The 22,500-nt window shown below is 44.8% G+C and overlaps 1 protein-coding gene across 1 annotated transcript in view; it reads left to right on the forward strand.

The window, feature by feature from the left end:
• Window positions 1-22,500, forward strand: part of LOC123761435 (xanthine dehydrogenase/oxidase) — an 86,311-nt gene that overhangs the window by 44,302 nt on the left and 19,509 nt on the right. Inside the window, exons 15-20 of the mRNA XM_069315282.1 lie at window positions 4,091-4,328; window positions 4,735-4,916; window positions 5,035-5,387; window positions 6,714-6,929; window positions 7,750-7,900; window positions 8,278-8,423. Coding sequence (XP_069171383.1) covers window positions 4,091-4,328; window positions 4,735-4,916; window positions 5,035-5,387; window positions 6,714-6,929; window positions 7,750-7,900; window positions 8,278-8,423 — 1,286 coding nt within the window. The remainder of the gene's footprint in view (window positions 1-4,090; window positions 4,329-4,734; window positions 4,917-5,034; window positions 5,388-6,713; window positions 6,930-7,749; window positions 7,901-8,277; window positions 8,424-22,500) is intronic.

Consider the following 22,500-nt stretch of genomic DNA (forward strand, 5'->3'; position numbering starts at 1 on the left):
CTGGGAGACGGGAGAGGGTGCGTGGGTTGTCCTGGGAGACGGGAGAGGGTGCGTGGGTTGTTCTGAGAGAGAGTAGGATGTTCTGGGAGACGGGAGAGGGTGAGTGGGTTGTCCTGGGAGACGGGAGAGGGTGCGTGGGTTGTTCTGAGAGAGGGTAGGATGTTCTGGGAGACGGGAGAGGGTGAGTGGGTTGTCCTGGGAGACGGGAGAGGGTGCGTGGGTTGTTCTGAGAGAGGGTAGGATGTTCTGGGAGACGGGAGAGGGTGAGTGGGTTGTCCTGGGAGACGGGAGAGGGTGAGTGGGTTGTTCTGGTAGACGGGAGAGGGTGAGTGGGTTGTTCTGGTAGACGGGAGAGGGTGCGTGGGTTGTCCTGGGAGACGGGAGAGGGTGCGTGGGTTGTTCTGAGAGAGGGTAGGATGTTCTGGGAGACGGGAGAGGGTGAGTGGGTTGTCCTGGGAGACGGGAGAGGGTGAGTGGGTTGTCCTGGGAGACGGGAGAGGGTGAGTGGGTTGTCCTGGGAGACGGGAGAGGGTGAGTGGGTTGTCCTGGGAGACGGGAGAGGGTGCGTGGGTTGTCCTGGGAGACGGGAGAGGGTGCGTGGGTTGTTCTGAGAGAGGGTAGGATGTCCTGGGAGACGGGAGAGGGTGCGTAGGTTGCTCTAGGTCACAGGGGTCTCCAAACTATGGCCCGCGGGCCACATCCGGCCCTCCAAACAAATCCCTGTGTGGTGGCCTTGAAAAAATAATTATCGTACGCTACTTGAAGGCCAGGTGAAGGTTAAGAATTTTGCTCATTTTCCATGTTGTGAAAAATTTCATGCAGAAAGTAAAGTTGAATTTCCTTTTTCATTTGCAAATGAAATAATTTCAGATTTGAAAAAACAGTTTCAGAAGCGATTTGCTGACCTTGATGCCAAAGCAAATGAAATCAGGCTCTTTCATAATCCATTTGACTGCAATGCTGAAAATCTTCCAACTCAATTTCAAATGGAAATTATTGATCTCCAGGCAGATGACAGACTGAAAGATAAGTATAGAGAAGGAAATCTGATTGAGTTTTATAAATGCCTGCAGCCAGATCAGTTTCCAAATTTGATAAAGTTTGCTTGTAGTTTTGTGTCCATTTTTGGTTCAACATACTTGTGTGAACAAACTTTTTCCAAAATGAAGTATGTGAAATCTAACTATCGAGCAAATTTGTCTGATGATCACTTGAAATCAATTCTTACAATTGGCTCATCTAATCTGGAACCTGATTTTAATGAAATTTTGAAGTCAAAACGACAGTATCATTCGTCACACTAATTTGGTTGCATAAAACTAAAGGCAGGAATCGATTTAGTTTACCCTGATTTTTTCCAAAAAAATATGTTTTAATTTTTCCATGTTTATACTTTAATATTTGAGGAAATTAAATTACTGGCACTGATTTGTTTTTTGTTTTTTTTTTTTCATTTTTTATTCCTCCGGCCCGCATAAATATGGGAAATATATAATGTGGCCCTTACATTGACAAGTTTGGAGACCCCTGCTGGTCTAGGAGACGGGAGAGAGTGCGTGGGCTGCTCTAGGAGACGGGAGAGGGTGCGTGGGTGGTCCTGGGAGACGGGAGAGGGTGCGTGGGCTGCTCTAGGAGACGGGAGAGGGTGCGTGGGTTGTTATAGGAGACGGGAGAGAGTGCGTGGGTTGTTATAGGAGACGGGAGAGAGTGCGTGGGTTGTTATAGGAGACGGGAGAGAGTGCGTGGGTTGTTATAGGAGACGGGAGAGAGTGCGTGGGTTGTTATAGGAGACGGGAGAGAGTGCGTGGGTTGTTATAGGAGACGGGAGAGAGTGCGTGGGTTGTTCTAGGAGACGGGAGAGGGTGCGTGGGTGGTCCTGGGAGACGGGAGAGGGTGCGTGGGCTGCTCTAGGAGACGGGAGAGGGTGCGTGGGTTGCTCTAGGAGACGGGAGAGGGTGCGTGGGTTGCTCTAGGAGATGGAAGAGGGTGCGTGGGTTGCTCTAGGAGATGGGAGAGGGTGCGTGGGTTGCTCTAGGAGACGGGAGAGAGTGCGTGGGTTGCTCTAGGAGACGGGAGAGGGTGCGTGGGTTGCTCTAGGAGATGGGAGAGGGTGCGTGGGTTGCTCTAGGAGACGGGAGAGAGTGCGTGGGTTGCTCTAGGAGACGGGAGAGGGTGCGTGAGTTGTTCTAGGAGACAGGAGAGGGTGCGTGGGTTGTTCAGAGAGACGGGAGAGGGTGCATAGGTTGTCCTGAGAGACGGGAGAGGGTGCATGGATTGTCCTGAGAGACGGGAGAGGGTGCATGGATTGTCCTGAGAGACGGGAGAGGGTGCATGGATTGTCCTGGGAGACGGGAGAGGGTGCATGGATTGTCCTGAGAGACGGGAGAGGGTGCATGGATTGTCCTGAGAGACGGGAGAGGGTGCATGGATTGTCCTGAGAGACGGGAGAGGGTGCATGGATTGTCCTGAGAGACGGGAGAGGGTGCATGGATTGTCATGGGAGACGGGAGAGGGTGCATGGATTGTCCTGGGAGACGGGAGAGGGTGCATGGATTGTCCTGGGAGACGGGAGAGGGTGCATGGATTGTCCTGGGAGACGGGAGAGGGTGCATGGATTGTCCTGGGAGACGGGAGAGGGTGCATGGATTGTCCTGGGAGACGGGAGAGGGTGCATGGATTGTTCTGGGAGACGGGAGAGGGTGCATGGATTGTCCTGGGAGACGGGAGAGGGTGCATGGATTGTCCTGGGAGACGGGAGAGGGTGCATGGATTGTCCTGGGAGACGGGAGAGGGTGCATGGATTGTCCTGGGAGACGGGAGAGGGTGCATGGATTGTCCTGGGAGACGGGAGAGGGTGCATGGATTGTCCTGGGAGACGGGAGAGGGTGCATGGATTGTTCTGGGAGACGGGAGAGGGTGCATGGATTGTCCTGGGAGACGGGAGAGGGTGCATGGATTGTCCTGGGAGACGGGAGAGGGTGCATGGATTGTCCTGGGAGATGGGAGAGCATACATGGGTATGCCTGAAAAAGGAGGAATAATACCCAGGGAAGATATCGGCGAAGGTAATATTTTCTTAAATCTTTCAAAGACGTTTTCTCTTGCAACTGGGGCTCCAGGATCCGTCGTGTTATTATTTACCAACTCCCGGGAGTTTAGACCAACACCTGTCTAGCATGGTTCCCATTGTCACGGACAGGTTTACAAACATTTTCCTGGGTGAACAACTGACACAGGATGCAGTCCACAACAGTTGCCTAATTCCCAGGGTCCGACTTACTGGTAGGTGAACAGACAAGGCGGGTGAAGGAAACACGCTCAAGTGTTTCGGTTATGCTGCGGAAATTTTGTATGAATTTTTTGTTTATCATATCGAGTAAAATGTACAGAAATAAATAAATTGTCTATTAAGAGTTAGCCTTAAAATTTATACTTTCTCTATTTTGAAAATTAGAGAAAATTCTATGTAAATAGGAGTAACTAAAAGAAAAGGTTAAAATAAATGACTTGCACATTACTACTAATAATAATAATAATCTTTATTCAAAATAATGCGTGCACAAAGAACATAAGAGTAATGTATAACTGTTGGGACAGGAGTTACAAATACTAATGAAGCCACAATTACGCAAAACGTTTCGAGCAAAACATTTATTAACTATTCTGACACTAAACAAATCTTTCTAATGTCTTTATGGCTCATTTTGACACTCAATTTCCACCTGTGTGTGCGTGTGTGTGTGTGAGTAATATATGTAGCAGGTATCGGAATATATGTCAGGAGTCAGTACATTAGACAACCGACGGTCAGAAAGGCGGGGACCCAGAGCTAACAGCTCGATTCTGCAGGCACAATTGGTAAACACACACACACACACGCACACACACACACACACACACACACACACACACACACACACACACACACACACACACACACACACACACGCACACACACACACACACACACACACACACACACACACACACACACACACACACACACACACACACACACACACACACACACACACACCATCAAATGTATCATCACGTCCTGCTGGCAGAGAAATAAATTTGTCCTCTGCAGGTGCGCGGTGGACAGAACTCTGGGGACCCCATCGGGCGCCCCATAACTCACATCTCTGCACTGAAGCAGGCGACGGGGGAGGCGGTGTATGTGGACGACATGCCCACCTTCACCAGAGAACTCCAGGCTGCCCTCGTCCTCTCCTCCAGAGCTCACGCCCACATTCTCGCCATTGACGAGTCTGAAGCGCTGAAGGTGGACGGCGTCGAGAGATTTTTCTGCGCAAGGGATCTCCCAGGCAAGTTGTAACTACCTGTTTATGTTAATATAATTGAATAATTCAATGTTTATTTTTACGTGAAAAATATACATTGTTTATTTTTCTATATCTGTAAATTCTATTGGATGGATCTATATCTGTAAATTAGAATGTCGATCTGTCTGTCTGCCAAGGTTGAAGGCCTAACAAAGAAGCCAACCTCGCCCAATTTTGGCAGGCCGACAGAACCTGGAAGGCAGACAGAAAATCCCACAAGGGAATCCCACCAGGGAATCCACCCGGGAATCCCACCAAACCATTATTAATGTTCCATTTTATTACTGTATGTCAAAATTTGTATGAGGAATGAAATTATTTATTCACATCAGCTTTTAAAAACTTTTATTTTTTCCACTAGTACACTGATGTATTTTTCCTGCAACAGGAAAGAGGAACGCAACCGGTGGTATTATCTTTGACGAAGAGGTTTTTGCCTCAGAAAAAGTAACGTGTGTAGACCAGGTGGTAGGCCTAGTTGTGGCCAAGGACAAGGCCACTGCCCTCAGAGCAGCGAGGCTCGTCAAGATACATTATCAAGATATCCAACCACCTATAATCACCATTCAGGTACCTGCTTGTTAAGGCAAATTTATTCAATTCTTAAAAAGAAAGCAATTGTCGTTTAATGCCACTTGGCAGAACAATTGGTGATAATTGTACAAAAAGCTGTATAAATCATTGACAGGACGCCATCGAGGCGAAGTCTTGGTGGGATCCGTGGACTATACGCAGTGGTGATCTGGAGACGGCCTTCAGCACCGCAGACCATGTGCTAGAGGGCGAGATGTATCTGGGAGGTCAGGAACATTTCTACATGGAGACAAATGCCTTCATTGCTGTGCCTAAATGTGAAGATGGGGAAATGGAGCTGTTTTCGTCGTGTCAAAACCCCGCCAAGACTCAGGAACTGGTCGCCAGGGCCCTTGATGTACCCAGAAACAGGGTCGTTTGCCGGGTTAAGAGGATTGGTGGAGGTTTTGGCGGGAAGGAGACGAGGTCCAGCGTCGTCTCGCTTCCAATTTGTGTTGCTGCTGCCGCGTGAGTATTGTTTACAAGTTAACATTTTAGCGTTTCTCCTTCTTAAAGGAGCGAGAAAAGATATAATCTGGGCTCGATGCATTTATTCCATTAATATGGTCCAACCACTTTGGGTGGACGATAGTGCGACGGTCTCGCTTCATGCAGGTCGGCGTTCAATCCCCGACCGTCCAAATGCTTGGGCACATTTCTTACTCCTGTCCCATCCCAAATCCTTATCCTGACCCCTTCCAAGTGCTATATAGTCATAATAGCTTGGTGCTTTCTCCTCACTGTTCTGTTCTACTCCATCCATATACATCTTCTCTCCTCTGTGCTGTTCCAGATATCCTCATCTCCCTCGCTAGTCGTATATAGCCGTACTGACATGAAGCAGTCTCTTCATACTTACCTTACCTCTTACATCGATATGTGTAATACATTCTGAGTATATGTTCAAGAAATAATTCATATCTAATTTCATGCGTATGTTTTGTTTTAAGCATATTTTAGATATTGTCAGTTTTTGTTTGCTATCCGTATATACTGTTTCTACTCGAATATATTTCTACGGTTATCTTGAGGTTATCTTGAGATGATTTCGGGGCTTTTTAGTGTCCCCGCAGCATGGTCCTTGACCAGGCCTCCACCCCTAGGAAGCAGTCCGTGACAGCTGACTAACACCCAGGTACCTATTTTACTGCTAGGTAACAGGGGCATATGGTGAAAGAAACTCTGCCCATTGTTTCTCGCCGGCGCCTGGGATCGAACCCAGGACCACAGGATCACAAGTCCAGCGTGCTGTCCGCTCGGCCGACCGGCTCCCTTTTACGGTAGGATGTATGAGCTTAGGTTAGGTTGTGTTAGGGTCTTTTGGGTCAAGTTAGATTGGTTTTGATTAGGTTAGGTAAAGTTAGGTTTTCAGATCCATTGGTGAACTATCTTCTGTATATGTTCTTTTCTTCCTATTGTGGGGTGCTGTACAGGGGTCTGGTCGTTTCAATCATGAGAATTAGCCGAAGCTCATTTTTTTAGTTTGTTAAAACCGTGTATATTTCTATGCTAAAATATATTAGCTTATCTTAAACTGTATTTCGCTCGGTGGGTTAGGTTAGTTTGGGTTAGTTTGAGCTTGGGTTAAGTTAAGAAAGTTTCCAAATCCCTTGGCGAATAGCCTTGTGTACGATGCTACTTGTATCCGTGTTGTACATGCTGCCATGGCGGTATGGTCACTCACAGGATGAGTGACACTGCCCAATACTGTCACTATGGCAGTATGATCACTACAAATAAACTCACCACTTGGAGCTAAATAATTTTATTTTTATTTTTAAATTGTGCCTGCAGGTTGGGACGTCCAGTACGCATTATGCTGGACCGGGACACAGACATGGTGGTAACAGGAGGCAGGCACCCATTCCTGTGTCGCTGGAGAGTGGCCTTCACTAGCCAAGGCAAGCTTCTGGCCCTCGAGGCCGACCTCTATGCCAACGGTGGCTGCTCCTACGATCTGTCATCTTCGATTGTTCAGAGAGCCATGTTCTTCATTGACAATGCCTACAAGTGGGTGAAGATTTGATTTTTGATTCCTCCTGTAATTTAGGAAATGGGGAGGTAATTGGGGAAAACCGCCTCTTTGACTGGACGGTAGAGCGACGGTCTCTCTTCGTGCAGGTTGGCGTTCAATCCCCGACCGTCCAAGCGCTTGGGCACCATTCCTTACCCCCGTCCCATCCCAGATCCTTATTCTGACCCCCTTCCAAGTGCTATAAACTCGTAATGGCTTGGCGCTTTCCCCTGATAATTAAAAAAAAATTGCGTTTCGTTATGAATTTCTGAAAGGAAATTGTAAGTTTGCCAAGCCCATATCTCACAATTTTGTTTATTTAACGAGCACCTATTTCAGAAATACTGTATAAAATCAGTTCAATTCTGACATTGATTTCCAACAGTATTTTGGCTAAATACTCAATACGATAATATTGTATTACACAGCCCAACCTAGATTAATGCTAATGAGGCGGGGCCCAATAGTTGGAGCTCGTTCTATTCAAACCCATATGATAAGCATGCTCAGTAAACGGGTGCATGTTCACATTCCATTCTCTGCCATTTGATTTAATTTGAACAACAAAATATGCAAACATTTTCCGTTGTAACCACAGAATATAAAACTTTCATCATATTTTTATAATCTAGTTATATATAGATACAAAATTATTTGTTACAAATTTAATTGTTATTAAATATTGCGTTTAGTAGTTGTGTAGGAGCGTAAGTGATTATGGGCTATTCGGCCCAAGCCATCTCTTGGATGGCTTAATCTTCAATAATCAATTAATCAACATAAGTGATATTATACATGTCCGTGCTTGCTTGCCAGGTGGGAGGCGCTGCGGGTCACCGGCTACGCCTGCAGGACCAACCTTCCCTCCAACACCGCCTTCAGGGGCTTTGGCGGACCTCAGGGCATGATGTTTACTGAGGACGTTGTGTCGCGAGTCGCCGCCTTCCTCAAGATTGATGCTGTTCAGGTGGGTGTCATTGGTACCTTGAGCTCGTCCTGCCGGCTGTCGGTGTGTCCTGGCTGCTGTCCGTGTGTCCTGGCGGCTTCGGGTGTCCTGTGCTCCCCGTCGGTGTGTCCTGGTTGCTGCCACCATATATATCCAGGATACTACCACTGTTTATTTTATTTTCACAACTTATTTGTAAACAGAACTATGCATATTGGTTTAGGTGGTCGACAGGTTCCTCCGTGTCGTAATTAGTGTGATCATTAGGTCACTACATAACCTGTCTGTGCATGACAGGTTATGTGGTGAGTTAATGATCACCAGTTACTACACGGTAGTCACTTTGCTTGACTCGCAAGACAATCTAAGATGAGGTGACTTGAGTGATGTGTTGGCAGGTGAGGGAGAAGAACCTGTACGCGAGCGGGGATACGACCCACTTCACACAGGTGCTGGAGCGATGTACCGTCGGCCGCTGCTGGCGAGAGGTCCTCCTTCAAGCTAACTACCAATCCCGTGCGGCTGAGATTGATCACTTTAACAGGTGAGCTACACGCCTTTTGTGACTGTCAGAGGCTATGGTGCTGCTTTGATTGGGATGGCAAGGGGGTGGGGTAACACCTTCGGCCAGGATCTTTCCCAGCATCAACACCAGGTATGAGTGCTCCTAATTCAATAATAACATTTGGGTTTATTGTTGGACTAGGATCACTCGAAGACTAACTTACAACAGGTGTTAAATCACGCCATCGTGCTTGTTGGAACACCTGTAGTAACACCTGAACCTAGATTCACGAAGCTCCATGTATTTCTTCGTAAGTATGTTTGCTATGAAGGTTCCTAATTATGCGCTAAGAAGATGCTTACGTGCGATTCAGGAAGGTATTCTTATGAAGATATTTGGGGTTTGGGTGTGGTTCACCTGCATGCCGACAGAGGTCACTACTGTGTTTCGTTTGTCCAATCAGAGAGCAGGCAACATTCTTCATCATGAAGATTTAGCCAGTCACGAGGCTGGCTTATCGGAGCTCTACTGCCCCCTATTTAAAATCAAAATCAAAAAATCAAAATGTTTATTTAGGTAAGGTACATACATAAAAGAGATTTTACAGAGAGTGATGGAGTTATAGTTAGGGCTAGTACATACAATGCCTAAAGCCACTATTACGCAAAGCGTTTCGGGTATAGCAAAGTCTAATAGCATAGCAATTAAGTCTAATTGTCTTATAAAATTAGTATATTTCGAAGTAAAACTGTGTTTTTTTCAACTTCTACAGCCAGCACCGACATTGTCGTAAACAAATATGTTACATTTGTTGTTTACCTATGTGATTCTAAGAGATAATGTGTAGCTGTCCTTGTTGCTCGGAAGATACACCGACAATTATTGTATATATTTACTGAATTTATCCAAGGGCCACTAACTATCTAGTGGCCTCGACGAGGACAGAAAGCCGGCGGCTTGTTAAAGGGCCCGCCAATTGTCTTAATGATATTTTTTAGCTGGAATTTGGCATTTACCATTTAAGCAGGTAGGCAGTTCCATGGGTATATAACCCTCTTGGTGGAAAAAAACATCTGTTTTCAGTCCTACTTCAGAGAACATACTATCCAACACTATATATGTGATTGCCCTGTTATCAGTGACTTCATACCAAATGGTATGAGGTACTTTGAGCGCTGTAATTACTTCATACACTAAGGAATATTGGAAGATATTCTTGTGCTGCACCCAGATTTTGCCAGTGGAGGCTAATAGATCAACCATAAATATTTTGTTCTCTCCTGATTCCATATATGGCTGGCCGTCATGTGAGGGGGGGATGTTGGATGAGCTTGTAGCTGGTTTTTGATCTACACTGTGTGGTTCTTCATACAGAATATAGAAGCAGCACATTGCTGTGAATACCTAAGCATGTTAAAAAAATACATGGTTTGAGAGGAGTCTTGTAGAAACTGGTAAGAGTAATTATAATATAATGTTTCCATGATTCAGTGCTTACCTCTTGTGAAAATCGTGAAGGGCTTGTTTAGTCAGAGTTGATTTGTGCTTTTTATTGAGTTTGGTATTTCCTCCCTTGATTCTATGTATCCCTAACCATCCTCTGAGATGGGAGTACAGTATTGACCTGCCCGAAACGCTGCGCGTGCTAGTGGCTTTACATGACTGTAATTACCATATTTGTATCCTCACATTCCTTATGTACATTCTTGTATATGCATAAATAAAAATAAAATAAAATAAAAATATTAGATGAACTTACAGCTAGTTTTTTATCTACATTGTGTAATCTTCCATATAGAATAGGGTAGCAGCACATTACTGTGTATACCTGAGCTTCTTAATACATAAATGTCAGTAATAAAGATTTTAAATTATAGTTTGTAGTATTACCAATATTATGCATATTAAATCATGTTAACCATGGATCATTAAGATCTCATGTTGATATGTAATAGTCATATTTCTTTTGAATCATTCATTAAATTGTGCATTATGTCTCAATTTTTCACTTCTTTGGATATACTGTATAGTACAAAGAGATAGGATAAAAATAAACCAGTAATATTTATTTCATTATATTGTTTATTTAAAAACTGCATCAATATTTTTACAGCTTTGATATCCCCAGAGTCAAACTTAATCTGTGTAAACACTATGCAAATAAAGGGACCTAGTCAATGGAACTCACTCCCTAATGAGTTTAAAAGCTGTCCAACTTTCGTCTCATCCAAAAACAAAAACAAAAAGTACCTAATTTCATATTCATAGTTTCCTACCTTGTGCTTTATTCAGAATTCTATATTTGCCTCAGAGCAGAAGTTGGTAAACACATTGGGCAAAATCTTACAGAAGCGCCCATATGAGTCATACATACTCATACTCCATCCAAGTAGAACGGAAACAAGTAACACTTTGTGGGCCAGCCAGAGGCTTAGGGCCCACACAGGAATATCCCATATATATATATATATATATATATATATATATATATATATATATATATATATATATATATATATATATATATATATATATATATATATATATATATATATATGCGAACAAGCCTGAATGGTCCCCAGGACAATATGCAACTGAAAACTCACACCCCAGAAGTGACTCGAACCCATACTCCCAGGAGCAATGCAACTGGTATGTACAAGACGCCTTAATCCACTTAACCATCACGACCGGACATAATGAGGTGATAGCCTAGGCTATTTGAACCACCCCACCGCCGGCACTCGGATAGTAATCTTGGGCATAGCATTTTACCAAATCACCTCATTCTTTGGGGCACACGTGAGGAACACAAATGCGAACAAGCCTGAATGGTCCCCAGGACAATATGCAACTGAAAACTCACACCTCAGAAGTGACTCGAACCCATACTCCCAGGAGCAATGCAACTGGTATGTACAAGACGCCTTAATCCACTTGACCATCACGACCGGACATAATGAGGTGATAGCCGAGGCTATTTGAACCACCCCACCGCCGGCACTCGGATAGTAATCTTGGGCATAGCATTTTACCAAATCACCTCATTCTTTGGGGCACACGTGAGGAACACAAATGCGAACAAGCCTGAATGGTCCCAAGGACAATATGCAACTGAAAACTCATTCGCATTTGTGTTCCTCACGTGTGCCCCAAAGAATGAGGTGATTTGGTAAAATGCTATGCCCAAGATTACTATCCGAGTGCCGGCGGTGGGGTGGTTCAAATAGCCTCGGCTATCACCTCATTATGTCCGGTCGTGATGGTCAAGTGGATTAAGGCGTCTTGTACATACCAGTTGCGTTGCTCCTGGGAGTATGGGTTAGAGTCACTTCTGGGGTGTGAGTTTTCAGTTGCATATTGTCCTGGGGACCATTCAGGCTTGTTCGCATTTGTGTTCCTCACGTGTGCCCCAAAGAATGAGGTGATTTGGTAAAATGCTATGCCCAAGATTACTATCCGAGTGCCGGCGGTGGGGTGGTTCAAATAGCCTCGGCTATCACCTCATTATGTCCGGTCGTGATGGTCAAGTGGATTAAGGCGTCTTGTACATACCAGTTGCGTTGCTCCTGGGAGTATGGGTTTGAGTCACTTCTGGGGTGTGAGTTTTCAGTTTTATATATATATATATATATATATATATATATATATATATATATATATAAATATATATATATATATATATATATATATATATAAATATATATAAATATATATATATATATATATATATATATATATATATATATATATATATATATATATATATATATATATATATATATATATATATATTGTGACGATAATCTCTTTCAAGAGAGATTGAGCCTGCTCTTCTCTACATCAAGTTACGTACATTATACAACAATAAGATGCTACCTTCAAGATACGTCTACCAGTAGCACAAAACGTTTGGACCAAGAGGCAAACGTACCCAAGACTCAACCCCTTCTCCACACTCCCTCCACGCCGGCTCGTCATCAACCAGCCAACTACCCTTCCCAGCCTGCCTGCTCCTGATTGGTGACTCGCCGACTGCACACCTGCACTTCTGCACCTCAGTGTTCCCTACCTGAGTCGATGTCTGGGCTTGAACCAGCCATGGAAGTCAGAATATCCTTGTGCTCTCAAGCTGTGAACAACTAACTGATATACGCTGTGTATCAGGTGAATGTTTCTCAGCTAGCGCCATATTCTCGGCACCTGATTGTTTTTCACTGTGTATTTATATTATTGTAGAGTAACTTCATCCCAATTCTTCATTTATATTATATGTTTTTGACGTGTTTGTTTGCATTGTACATAGCCAAGGGATTGTCTTTGTTTTTAATTTGTTTTCTATATTAATTAAAGTTTCATTGTTCATACTATGTGTTTTGCGTGTCTTCCCTTACTTTACCATAGATAAATAGGCAAGCAGTCTATCTTTTTTTTTTAAGTGTGACTAGGCATTGACACCTGCCATTGGAGGACTGCCGAACATCTACACTCCTACACTTTCCCGTCACATTTAATGGGGGCCTGTACTAGGAGCCTCACTCAGGCACTAGTACTAGAACATCAATTTGTGGTAAGTGTACTTGGCTTTGATACAGTTGCTTTTCAATATTTTCATTTCTTTTAATATTTATATGGTGTTGTGTGTATTGTGCATTCCGAGAGTAGCATATTGTGAGTGTTGGATAACTTTGGATTACGTGGTGACTGGAGGCCTCAGTCATTATCTTAATTGGTCATCCCTCCCTCCGTGTTATTACTCGTGTTTACCACCTTTTGTCCTTAGGATATTTCTCAATCTCAGACAGATCATCATTTTGGGTACCCTGGCACTTTGGTTTGTCTTTGGGTCAAAGCACTCTATCTTCTGCAATCCGACCGAAGGAGGATAAGAGGGCCATAGTTCCTCTAGCATGGACTACGTTGCTGAGTTGGGACCTCAACAGCAGTTCTCGTCACCAGTTGACACTCGCACCCCTACACGTCGGTCAGAGATGATGATATTTACTTAGGTAGGGAATTAGCTTTCTTTTTTCAGAGCACAAAGTTCGGTAGTTCTGTAAGTATCATATTTCATTTAGTGGGAAAACCCTTGCTTCTGTCCTATAGAGACTCGGCAAGGTATGCCTACATTCTTGGACTACCTTATTCACTTTTGGAACAATTAAATGCTTCATTTGTTTTAGAAACTCAGTTTCATTTATTTAGTAGGATTTTCTTGCCCTTATTCTCTTACATTGAGTACCGGGTACAAGATTTCCTGCGATTTTGATTGACTAATCATTTACCATACTAAAATTAACTTTAATTGTTAAATATAAATTCCACAGGATAGTTACCAGTTGCCACGTTATCCTGTTACTGACACTTCCATATCACAAGTATTCGTTTTACATTTATTTGCTATTTTTCACCATGTTTCGTCTCCAAGCTTTTCGTATCGATCGCAGGTGAAGTAGGGAGTTATGCCATGAGGACCAAATTACAAACTCTTGCACACGAGTATCAACTAGATGTTCCCCATGGAGCCAACAAAAATGAATTGCACAATTTAATAATGGATCACCTCTTAGATGAAGGGACGATTAACTCTGAAACTCACGAAAATTATTCTGTTGCAGATAGACATGCTCTGGCATTTATAAAACTCAAGCTCGAACTTGCAAAGCTCGAGCGGGAGCAACAAAAGAAGCTCTCAAGATAAGGGAAAGAGAGGCTGCCCTGAGGAAAGAAGAACAGGAACGTGAGACTACACTACTCCGTGAGCGTGAGCGAGTACAGCTTGAAGCAAGACAACGTCACCTGGAGATGCAACGCGAGCATGATAAGAAGCAAGCCGATATGGCTATAGCATGTCGACAACAAGAACTCACGTTGGAAACTGCACACCACACTCAGCGCCAACAAGCTACCGCTAATCTTCCCGTAAGTTTCAATGTTTCCCATGCAAGTAAGTTAAAGCCACCATTCGTTGAGACAGAGATTGATGTATTTTTCACCACTTTTGAGACCCTAGCTAATAAACTTAGCTGGCCTGCAGATCAATGGTCTACCCTTCTCAGAGTGCATCTCACAGGTAGAGCTGCAGTTACTCTCAGTACCTTAGCGTCTGAGAATGACTACCAGACCCTGAAGCAAGCAGTTTTGGATGCCTACGTTGTCTCCACTGAAAGCTACAGACAAAAATTCCGTGACTATCTAAAGGCAAGTACCACCACCTTTCTAGAATTTGCCAATACAAAAAAAAAATATTTCATGAAATGGCTAGAAGCAGCACATGTCTCTACATTTTCAGAACTCGTCAACCTCATGCTAGTTGAGGAATTCTTGAGACGTGTTCCCCCTTCCGTCCGTTTATATTTAGCAGATAAAGAAGAAACCGACTACATCCGATTTGCGAAGTCAGCTGACACCTACAGCCTCATCCATCGGCTTACACCAGAACCACCTTCCAGTAAGAAGTCTTGGTACAGCTACGATAAAGTGAGTACCGATCAAGGAAGCTCTCAATTGTATTGTAAGTATTGCAAACTCTATGGACATACCATAGATAGATGTGGGAAAGCTCAATACAAAGGCAATGAAACAACTAAACCCAAACCGACTCCTCCTAAGTCCGGTAAGCCTGTTATGAATGTTGGTGTCCCTCTTAATGATCTTTCTCTCTTCAGCAAACACCTGTATCCTGGAACTGTCTCTACCAACGGTGTAGATTCGGAGGGACGTTTCAAATTGAAGATCTTGAGGGACACAGCGGCTCTTCAGTCAATAATATTCAAATCAGCTGTGCCTAACATCACCAACACCGAGGGAACTGTCCTTATCACTGACCTCACTGCTACCACTCCGTATCCACTCGCCAGAGTCCACCTGGATTGTCCTTTTGTGACCGGTGAAGTTCAAGTCGCCATTAGGGAAAAGCCTTTTCCCATGTCTGGAGTGCAACTTCTCCTGGGCAACGACTTGGCAGAAGATCTGCAACCGTCCAACCTGATCATCATGGACAAACCTCAGGTGTGTAACTCTGTAGTGGACAATCCCCTCTTTGAGTATGTTTCAGCAGAGGTCCAAGAAAGGGATAAAGTTTCTCCTCCGGTTTTGGTGACCACCCGTACACAAGCTGCACGCCCGCAACCAGCTGACTCTACTGCTACCGCTGTCTCTCAAGACCCTCAGAATCTACCACCGATTCTTACTAGTTTGGAGTTCCGTAAGTTACAGAGGGAAGATCGATCATTAACACCATTATTCTTCCAGGCTGAGACTCAACCTGACAGTATCCCTGGATTCTTCTTAGAGAATCAGTTGCTCTACCGCAGGTACAGACCCAGTAAGCTGAAGGTGGACGACGATTGGGCAAATGTCGAACAACTAGTGGTTCCTACCAGCTTACGGCCCGATATTCTACACCTGGCCCACGGAGCTCTTTCTCACTATGGTTTTAACAAAACCTACCACGGAATCAGACAAGACTACTACTGGCCAGGTATGGTTAAGGACGTCAAAGGTTACGTGCAACCGTGTCATACATGTCCGTTGGCAGGTAAACCTAAGATCTCTATTCTCCAGGCCCCATTGACTCCTATTCAGGTGCCTGCAGAACCTTTCCACAGACTCATCATAGACTGTGTTGGTCCTTTACCCCGGACCAGTTCTGGCAACGCCTATATACTAACTATCCTGTGTCCTACCACCAGATTCCCCATAGCAGTTCCAGTAAAGAACATTACGGCTGCTACTGTGGCGAAACAGCTTTTGAAGATCTTCACCCAGTATGGATTTCCAAGAGAGGTTCAAAGTTACTGTGGCACCAACTTCACCAGTGATCTCTTCAAGAAGACACTGGAAGAGTTCAACATCACACAGGTACTGTCCAGCCCCTATCATCCTGCTTCACAGGGTTCTCTTGAACGTAGTCATCAGACTATTAAAGCACTCCTAAAGAAATTTTGCAATGAAACCTTGATGGACTGGGATAAACAACTTGACCTCATTATGTGCATTTTCAGAAGTCTCCCCAATGAGTCTCTAGGAGTATCTCCTTATGAGATGCTCTACGGACGTAAGTGCCGTACTCCTCTCAAAGTTTTCAAAGACTCTCTACGTAATGCCACCTTCAGTGACCCTCAGAATGTGCCCCAGTTTCTTCAAAACTTTAAACACATTCTAGAGAGTACGTAAATTTGCTAATGACATTCTACTTAAAGCTCAGGAGAGGATGAAGACTCATTTTGAACAACGCAGCAAACTAAGGAAATTTAAACCATGAGACTTCGTGTTGGCATATTTTCCTATCCCAGATTCTCCATTGCAAAACAAGTTTTCAGGACCTTACCGCATCAAGGAGTGCAGAAACAACCATAACTACGTTCTTGAGACTCCAGATAGGCGGCGGAAGACCCAGTTGTGCCACGTCAAACTCCTGAAGCAGTATCAAGGTACTCCCCCTACTGTGTTGGTATCATTATCCACATTTAAAGGTCCATACCTCCAAAGTGAGACCTTCGTTGCTTCTCCTCCCGAAAGCACTAACACTGAGTCAGTGCCTTCCAACTCGGAAATTCTTAATGATCTTCATACCTATTTGCAGGACAGTAATAGTGCTCCTCTCATCAGAATCTTCAAGGAACATCAGAAGTTGTTCAGCGATGATCCACAGGAGTGTAATGTGGTTCAGCACGACATCCAGCTACTCCCTGACACCCGGCTGATTCGTCAACCTTTCTACAGAATCAGCCCAAGCAAAAAGGAAGTTATGCGTGTACAGTACCTCCTGGATCATGGGCTGGCCACCCCTTGTGAGTCCCCTTGGTCCTCACCCTGCATCTTGGTGCCGAAACCGCAAAGTAAAATTAGGTTGTGTACCGATTACCGGAAATTGAATCTTGTGACTATCAAGGATGCTTATCCATTACCTAGAATAGATGACATCCTTGTCGCCATTGGTAATGTTCGGTATCTATCAAAGTTTGACTTACTCAAGGGATACTACCAAGTGTGTTTGACAGAGCGAGCTAAGGAAATATCTGCCTTTAGCACTCCTTTTGGCCTTTACAGATACGAACGCCTTCCATTTGGACTATGTAATGCCCCGGCCACATTCCAGTGAGCTGTCAACCGCGTCATCCAGGGCTTAGATAACACCTACGCCTACTTGGATGACATCGTTGTGGCAACCAACACCTGGAGCGAACATCTGCTCCAGCTGCAACAATTGTTTGCCAAGCTCCTGACAGCCGGCCTCACCATCAACTTGGGCAAGTCCACCTTTGCCAAAGGTAACGTACGTTATCTTGGTCATGAGATAGGGAGTGGCAGCATAGCTCCGTTAAACATACACACTCAAGCCATCCAGCATTACCCACAGCCTACCACCAGGAAGCAGCTTCTGTGCTTCCTTGGTCTTGCCTCCTACTACCGAAGGTTTGTGAAGAATTTTAGCACGGTGGCGACACCATTAATCACTTTAACAAGCCCCAAGCAACGGTATCATTGGACCATTCAGCAAACCATTGCTTTTGAACAACTTAAATTCCTGCTCTGTTCTAATCCTATTCTCGCCTCGCCAGATATCACGAAGCCTTTCATCCTCCATGTCGACGCCAGTGGTACCGGCATCGGGGGTGTCCTGATGCAACAACGAGGCGAGGATGTTCTACCTGTTAGCTACTACAGCTACAAGTTAAAACCACACCAGAAGAATTACAGCACTATCGAAAAGGAGCTACTGTCCATCGTCCTGAACTTGCAGCACTTTGAATCATACCTGCAAGGTGCTCGGTCTACCACCATCTACTCGGACCACAATCCCCTACGCTTCTTGCAGCAAGCCCAATTCAACAATCAACGACTTCTACGATGGGCTTTATATCTGCAGAATTTCAACCTGGAGATCTATATCAAAGGTTCTGACAACATCATAGCAGACGCCCTCTCCAGAGTTTATGAGGTAGAGGCAGCTCCACCTACCACTCTACCACCTGAAAACGTAACTTCACCCGGAAGTGCAGGCTTCGGGGGAGAGTTGTGACGATAATCTCTTTCAAGAGAGATTGAGCCTGCTCTTCTCTACATCAAGTTACGTATATTATACAACAATAAGATGCTACCTTCAAGATACGTCTACCAGTAGCACAAAACGTTTGGACCAGGAGGCAAACGTACTCAAGACTCACCCCCTTCTCCACACTCCCTCCACGCTGGCTCGTCATCAACCAGCCAACTACCCTTCCTAGCCTGCCTGCTCCTGATTGGTGACTCGCCGACTGCACACCTGCACTTCTGCATCTCAGTGCTCCCTACCTGAGTCGATGTCTGGGCTTGAACCAGCCATGGAAGTCAGAATATCCTTGTGCTCTCAAGCAGTGAACAACTAACTGATATACGCTGTGTATCAGGTGAATGTTTCTCAGCTAGCGCCATATTCTCGGCACCTGATTATTTTTCACTGTGTATTTATATTATTGTAGAGTAACTTCATCCCAATTCTTCATTTATATTATATGTTTTTGACTTGTTTGTTTGCATTGTACATAGCCAAGGGATTGTCTTTGTTTTTAATTTGTTTTCTATATTAATTAAAGTTTCATTGTTCATACTATGTGTTTTGCGTGTCTTCCCTTACTTTACCATAGATAAATAGGCAAGCAGTCTATCTTTTTTTTTTTAAGTGTGACTAGGCATTGACACCAGCCATTGGAGGACTGCCGAACATCTACACTCCTACACTTTCCCGTGACAAAATATATATATATATATATATATATATATATATATATATATATATATATATATATGAACGGATGCTGGGAGGAGGCTCTGCCGGCCATGTGCCATTATGTTGTGACATCCTGACCTCACCGGGCCCAGACTCAACAGGGTGCAGTGTGAACATCCTGGGAAGAGGTGAGAGTGGCGGGAAGTGTCCAGGGTGAACTATCGCAACCAAAAACAATCAAACAAGTGGATTGGCAGTGTGGAATCGTCTGAACTGCAGTGAGGGCCAACAAGGATGCCCTGAGGGGCTCCCTCGGTTATGGTGGTGGGGGTGGGGGGATGGGGTGTTGTTGTGCGGTCAGTCGAGGGGGGTGACCAGTGTGTAAGTGTTTATGAAAATATCCCTGAAAAATAGATACCTCGGCTCTCGGGAAACAGGTATCGTGTTTTAAGTGCATCGAGTCCACAGTGAACCAGATTACAAGTGTATGATATTGTGCAGTGATATATCACGAAATTATACAAACGTGTTAGTGTCACCCCTCTTATCCCCCCCTCCCCATACCCTCAAGTGTGTACCATCACCCAACCCACCAATTAGTGTTAGTGTCACCACCTCTTATCCCCCCTGCCCCACCCCAACCGCTACCTCCCTGTGTCCACCCCCTCACGCTACGTCCGCCCAACGCCCGCCCAGCGCCCACCCAGCGCCCGCCGATGTCGCAGGTCACGACTGACAGCCAGGCTTCTCTCAGCCAAGAGGAGCCATCAAGCGACGACAAATACGGCACATGCCAAGTGTGCAACATGGTGTGGAAACTCGAGCGTAACGGAGATGTGCGCAAGCATGCTCACAACAGAACCGATTGTCCGGGTATGTGACGCTCTCCCAAAGAGAGTATCAATCAAGGCCCCACACCAGTAGTCAGGGAAAACACCTCAAACAGCTTCATTTCGACTGAGAATCTACTAGAAGCCATCAAAGCAACCTCGGTTGAAACCTTGCAGCACATCCTCAAAGCTGCCCGGCCCCAGGCAGCAGCCAAACTATCCAGCCTCTTGAAAAAGGTCAATGACTTCCCCGAAACATCCAAGCATGGTGCAACCTTCTCCTGTTTGGAAACATGTGCCTATCTGTCCCTGCAAGGAGAGACAAATCACTAGCTTCGTCGGTCATTATGGCTATAAATAGTTTTCCTAGAGAGGACAACCAGGCACCCCTCCCCACCCGTGCCAAAAACACCCACGGCAGGAAAGGTATCAACAGCAGAACCGAGGCATCCAAAATCAGAGCAACAGTCAGCAAGAAAATAGAAGAAGACAACACAATAGGGGCGATCAGAATCATCACCAGTGAAGACGCAGTTGCCACCAGGGATGCCGATACAGCACAAGCCCTGAGGGAAAAACACCCACCCAGAGCTCCTCGTGACGACAGTGTTCCCCCTAGTCGGTGTCACCAGAGCAGAACCCCTGTGTGTGCTAGAATCCATGGTGCATAAAGCAGCTTTATCCTTCCCAGTAGGATCAGCAGGTGAGTTCACAGGACTAAGACCAAACCACATCAAACAAATGCTCAACCTTGCACTGGGAGACATTGCATAGGGCCTCCTGGTGGAACTAACTAGATTTGCCAACACATGTCTAGCTGGCAACATACCAGAGACCATACGGCCTCGCTTTTTTGGCGCTACCCTCTGTGCCCTGAGGAAAAAAGATGGAGGAATCAGACCGATAGCTGTGGGGCAAATCACTCCGGCGTCTCGTTGCTAAGGCTGCTGCTAGAGCAGTTAGTCAGGCAGCAGCTGACATGCTGAAGCCAAAACAGCTTGGGTTTGGCATTCCCCAAGGGTGTGAGGCAGCGGCTCATGCAGCTAGAGCCTACATTGCCAACATTACGGATGAAAAAGCCCTGATAAAGCTGGACTTCAAAAATGCTTTCAATCTGCTTAGAAGGGATGCAGTACTCCAGTACTCAGTATGGTTCATCCACACTGGGCTGCAAGGCCCGATTTGTCTAAAAGGCCGAGTAATTTTCTTTATTTAAAAAAAAAAATTCCAAATAGTTAATTTTAATTATAGTTATTATTTTATAATAAGATCATAATTTATTGACTTAGCTGTGTTAGTTTAGGTTAGGTTAAGATAGGTTACATTAGGTAGGGTTGGTTAGGTTAGGTCATATATATATATATATATATATATATATATATATATATATATATATATATATATATATATATATATATATATATATATATAATATATATATATATATATATATATATATATATATATATATATATATATATATATATATATATATATATATATATATATATATATATATATATATATAGGGGGGTACCACCACTGGTGCAATTATAGGGACCCACAGCCTCAGAGAAGGGAACACAGAGCACTCAAGGAAAAACTTGCCATTTAACTCTGAATACGAAAGAGTGTTCACTTCTCCTACCACCCCCTTTTTTTATTTTGATGTACACTTTATTATGCAAGGTTATACAGTTACATATCTGATTTTATACAAAAAATGAACATTAAGAGGACACAAGAAAAAGTTCGCTTCCTAGAGGCTGTAGATTTCCTCGAACTCCTCCGATGCCGGGCAGGAACCGAGGATGTAGCGGGCATTTTCCCTCTGGATTGCGACACTGAGGCGCTGAAAGAGAAAACTTGCTGCTCTAGGGTCTCTTGTGGTGTCAATGAGCTTGGAACCAAGATCCTTAAGAAACCTTCTTGCACTCTCACCCCATGGGCCTAGGGTCTCAGACCCTATTGGAACAAAGTTGTACCTTTGATCTAATTGCCTGTACTTGACTGACTTGTTTTTCTGTGTGTCGCTGCGGTTCCTGCTGTGCCGGCAGAGAGGGTGATGTATGTCGTTGCCAGGGTGGATACGCAAGTATAGTCCCATGCTAACTGCCTGCCACCCTTCCATGGACGCAGTGTGATTCCGTCTGGTCGGCCGGCAAAGCTAACTGAGTCACGGTTCAGTAGGTTGCGGGGCTCTCTCTCCGCTGGACACTGAGCAGAGGCAAGGCTTCTTTTAATGATGTCGTTGACTTCGTCGTGTCTAGTGTGCCAACCACCCGATTTTCCACAGTGCAGGCCATGCAATCCATATTCCTCAGCATCTGCCTCGCCGCAAATACACCTGTGAACAGTGTGGATAGGGGCAGCAAGGCGGAGAGCGACTGCAATACGGAGCTCCTGCGGATCAAGACATGTGCTTGTCGCAGACATAGGGACTGCCAGAAGGAAGTCCCCTGCATGGGGAGCCTGCACAGCTGTGAGGCATGCACGATCACTGGGGGTTGTTGCTGCCTCCAGCAAAGCTGTGGCTTCTTTGTCTACAATGGGGCTGTCCCAACTGGATTGT

The sequence above is a fragment of the Procambarus clarkii genome, chromosome 7, assembly GCF_040958095.1.
Source record: "Procambarus clarkii isolate CNS0578487 chromosome 7, FALCON_Pclarkii_2.0, whole genome shotgun sequence".
NCBI classification, from domain to species: domain Eukaryota; kingdom Metazoa; phylum Arthropoda; class Malacostraca; order Decapoda; family Cambaridae; genus Procambarus; species Procambarus clarkii.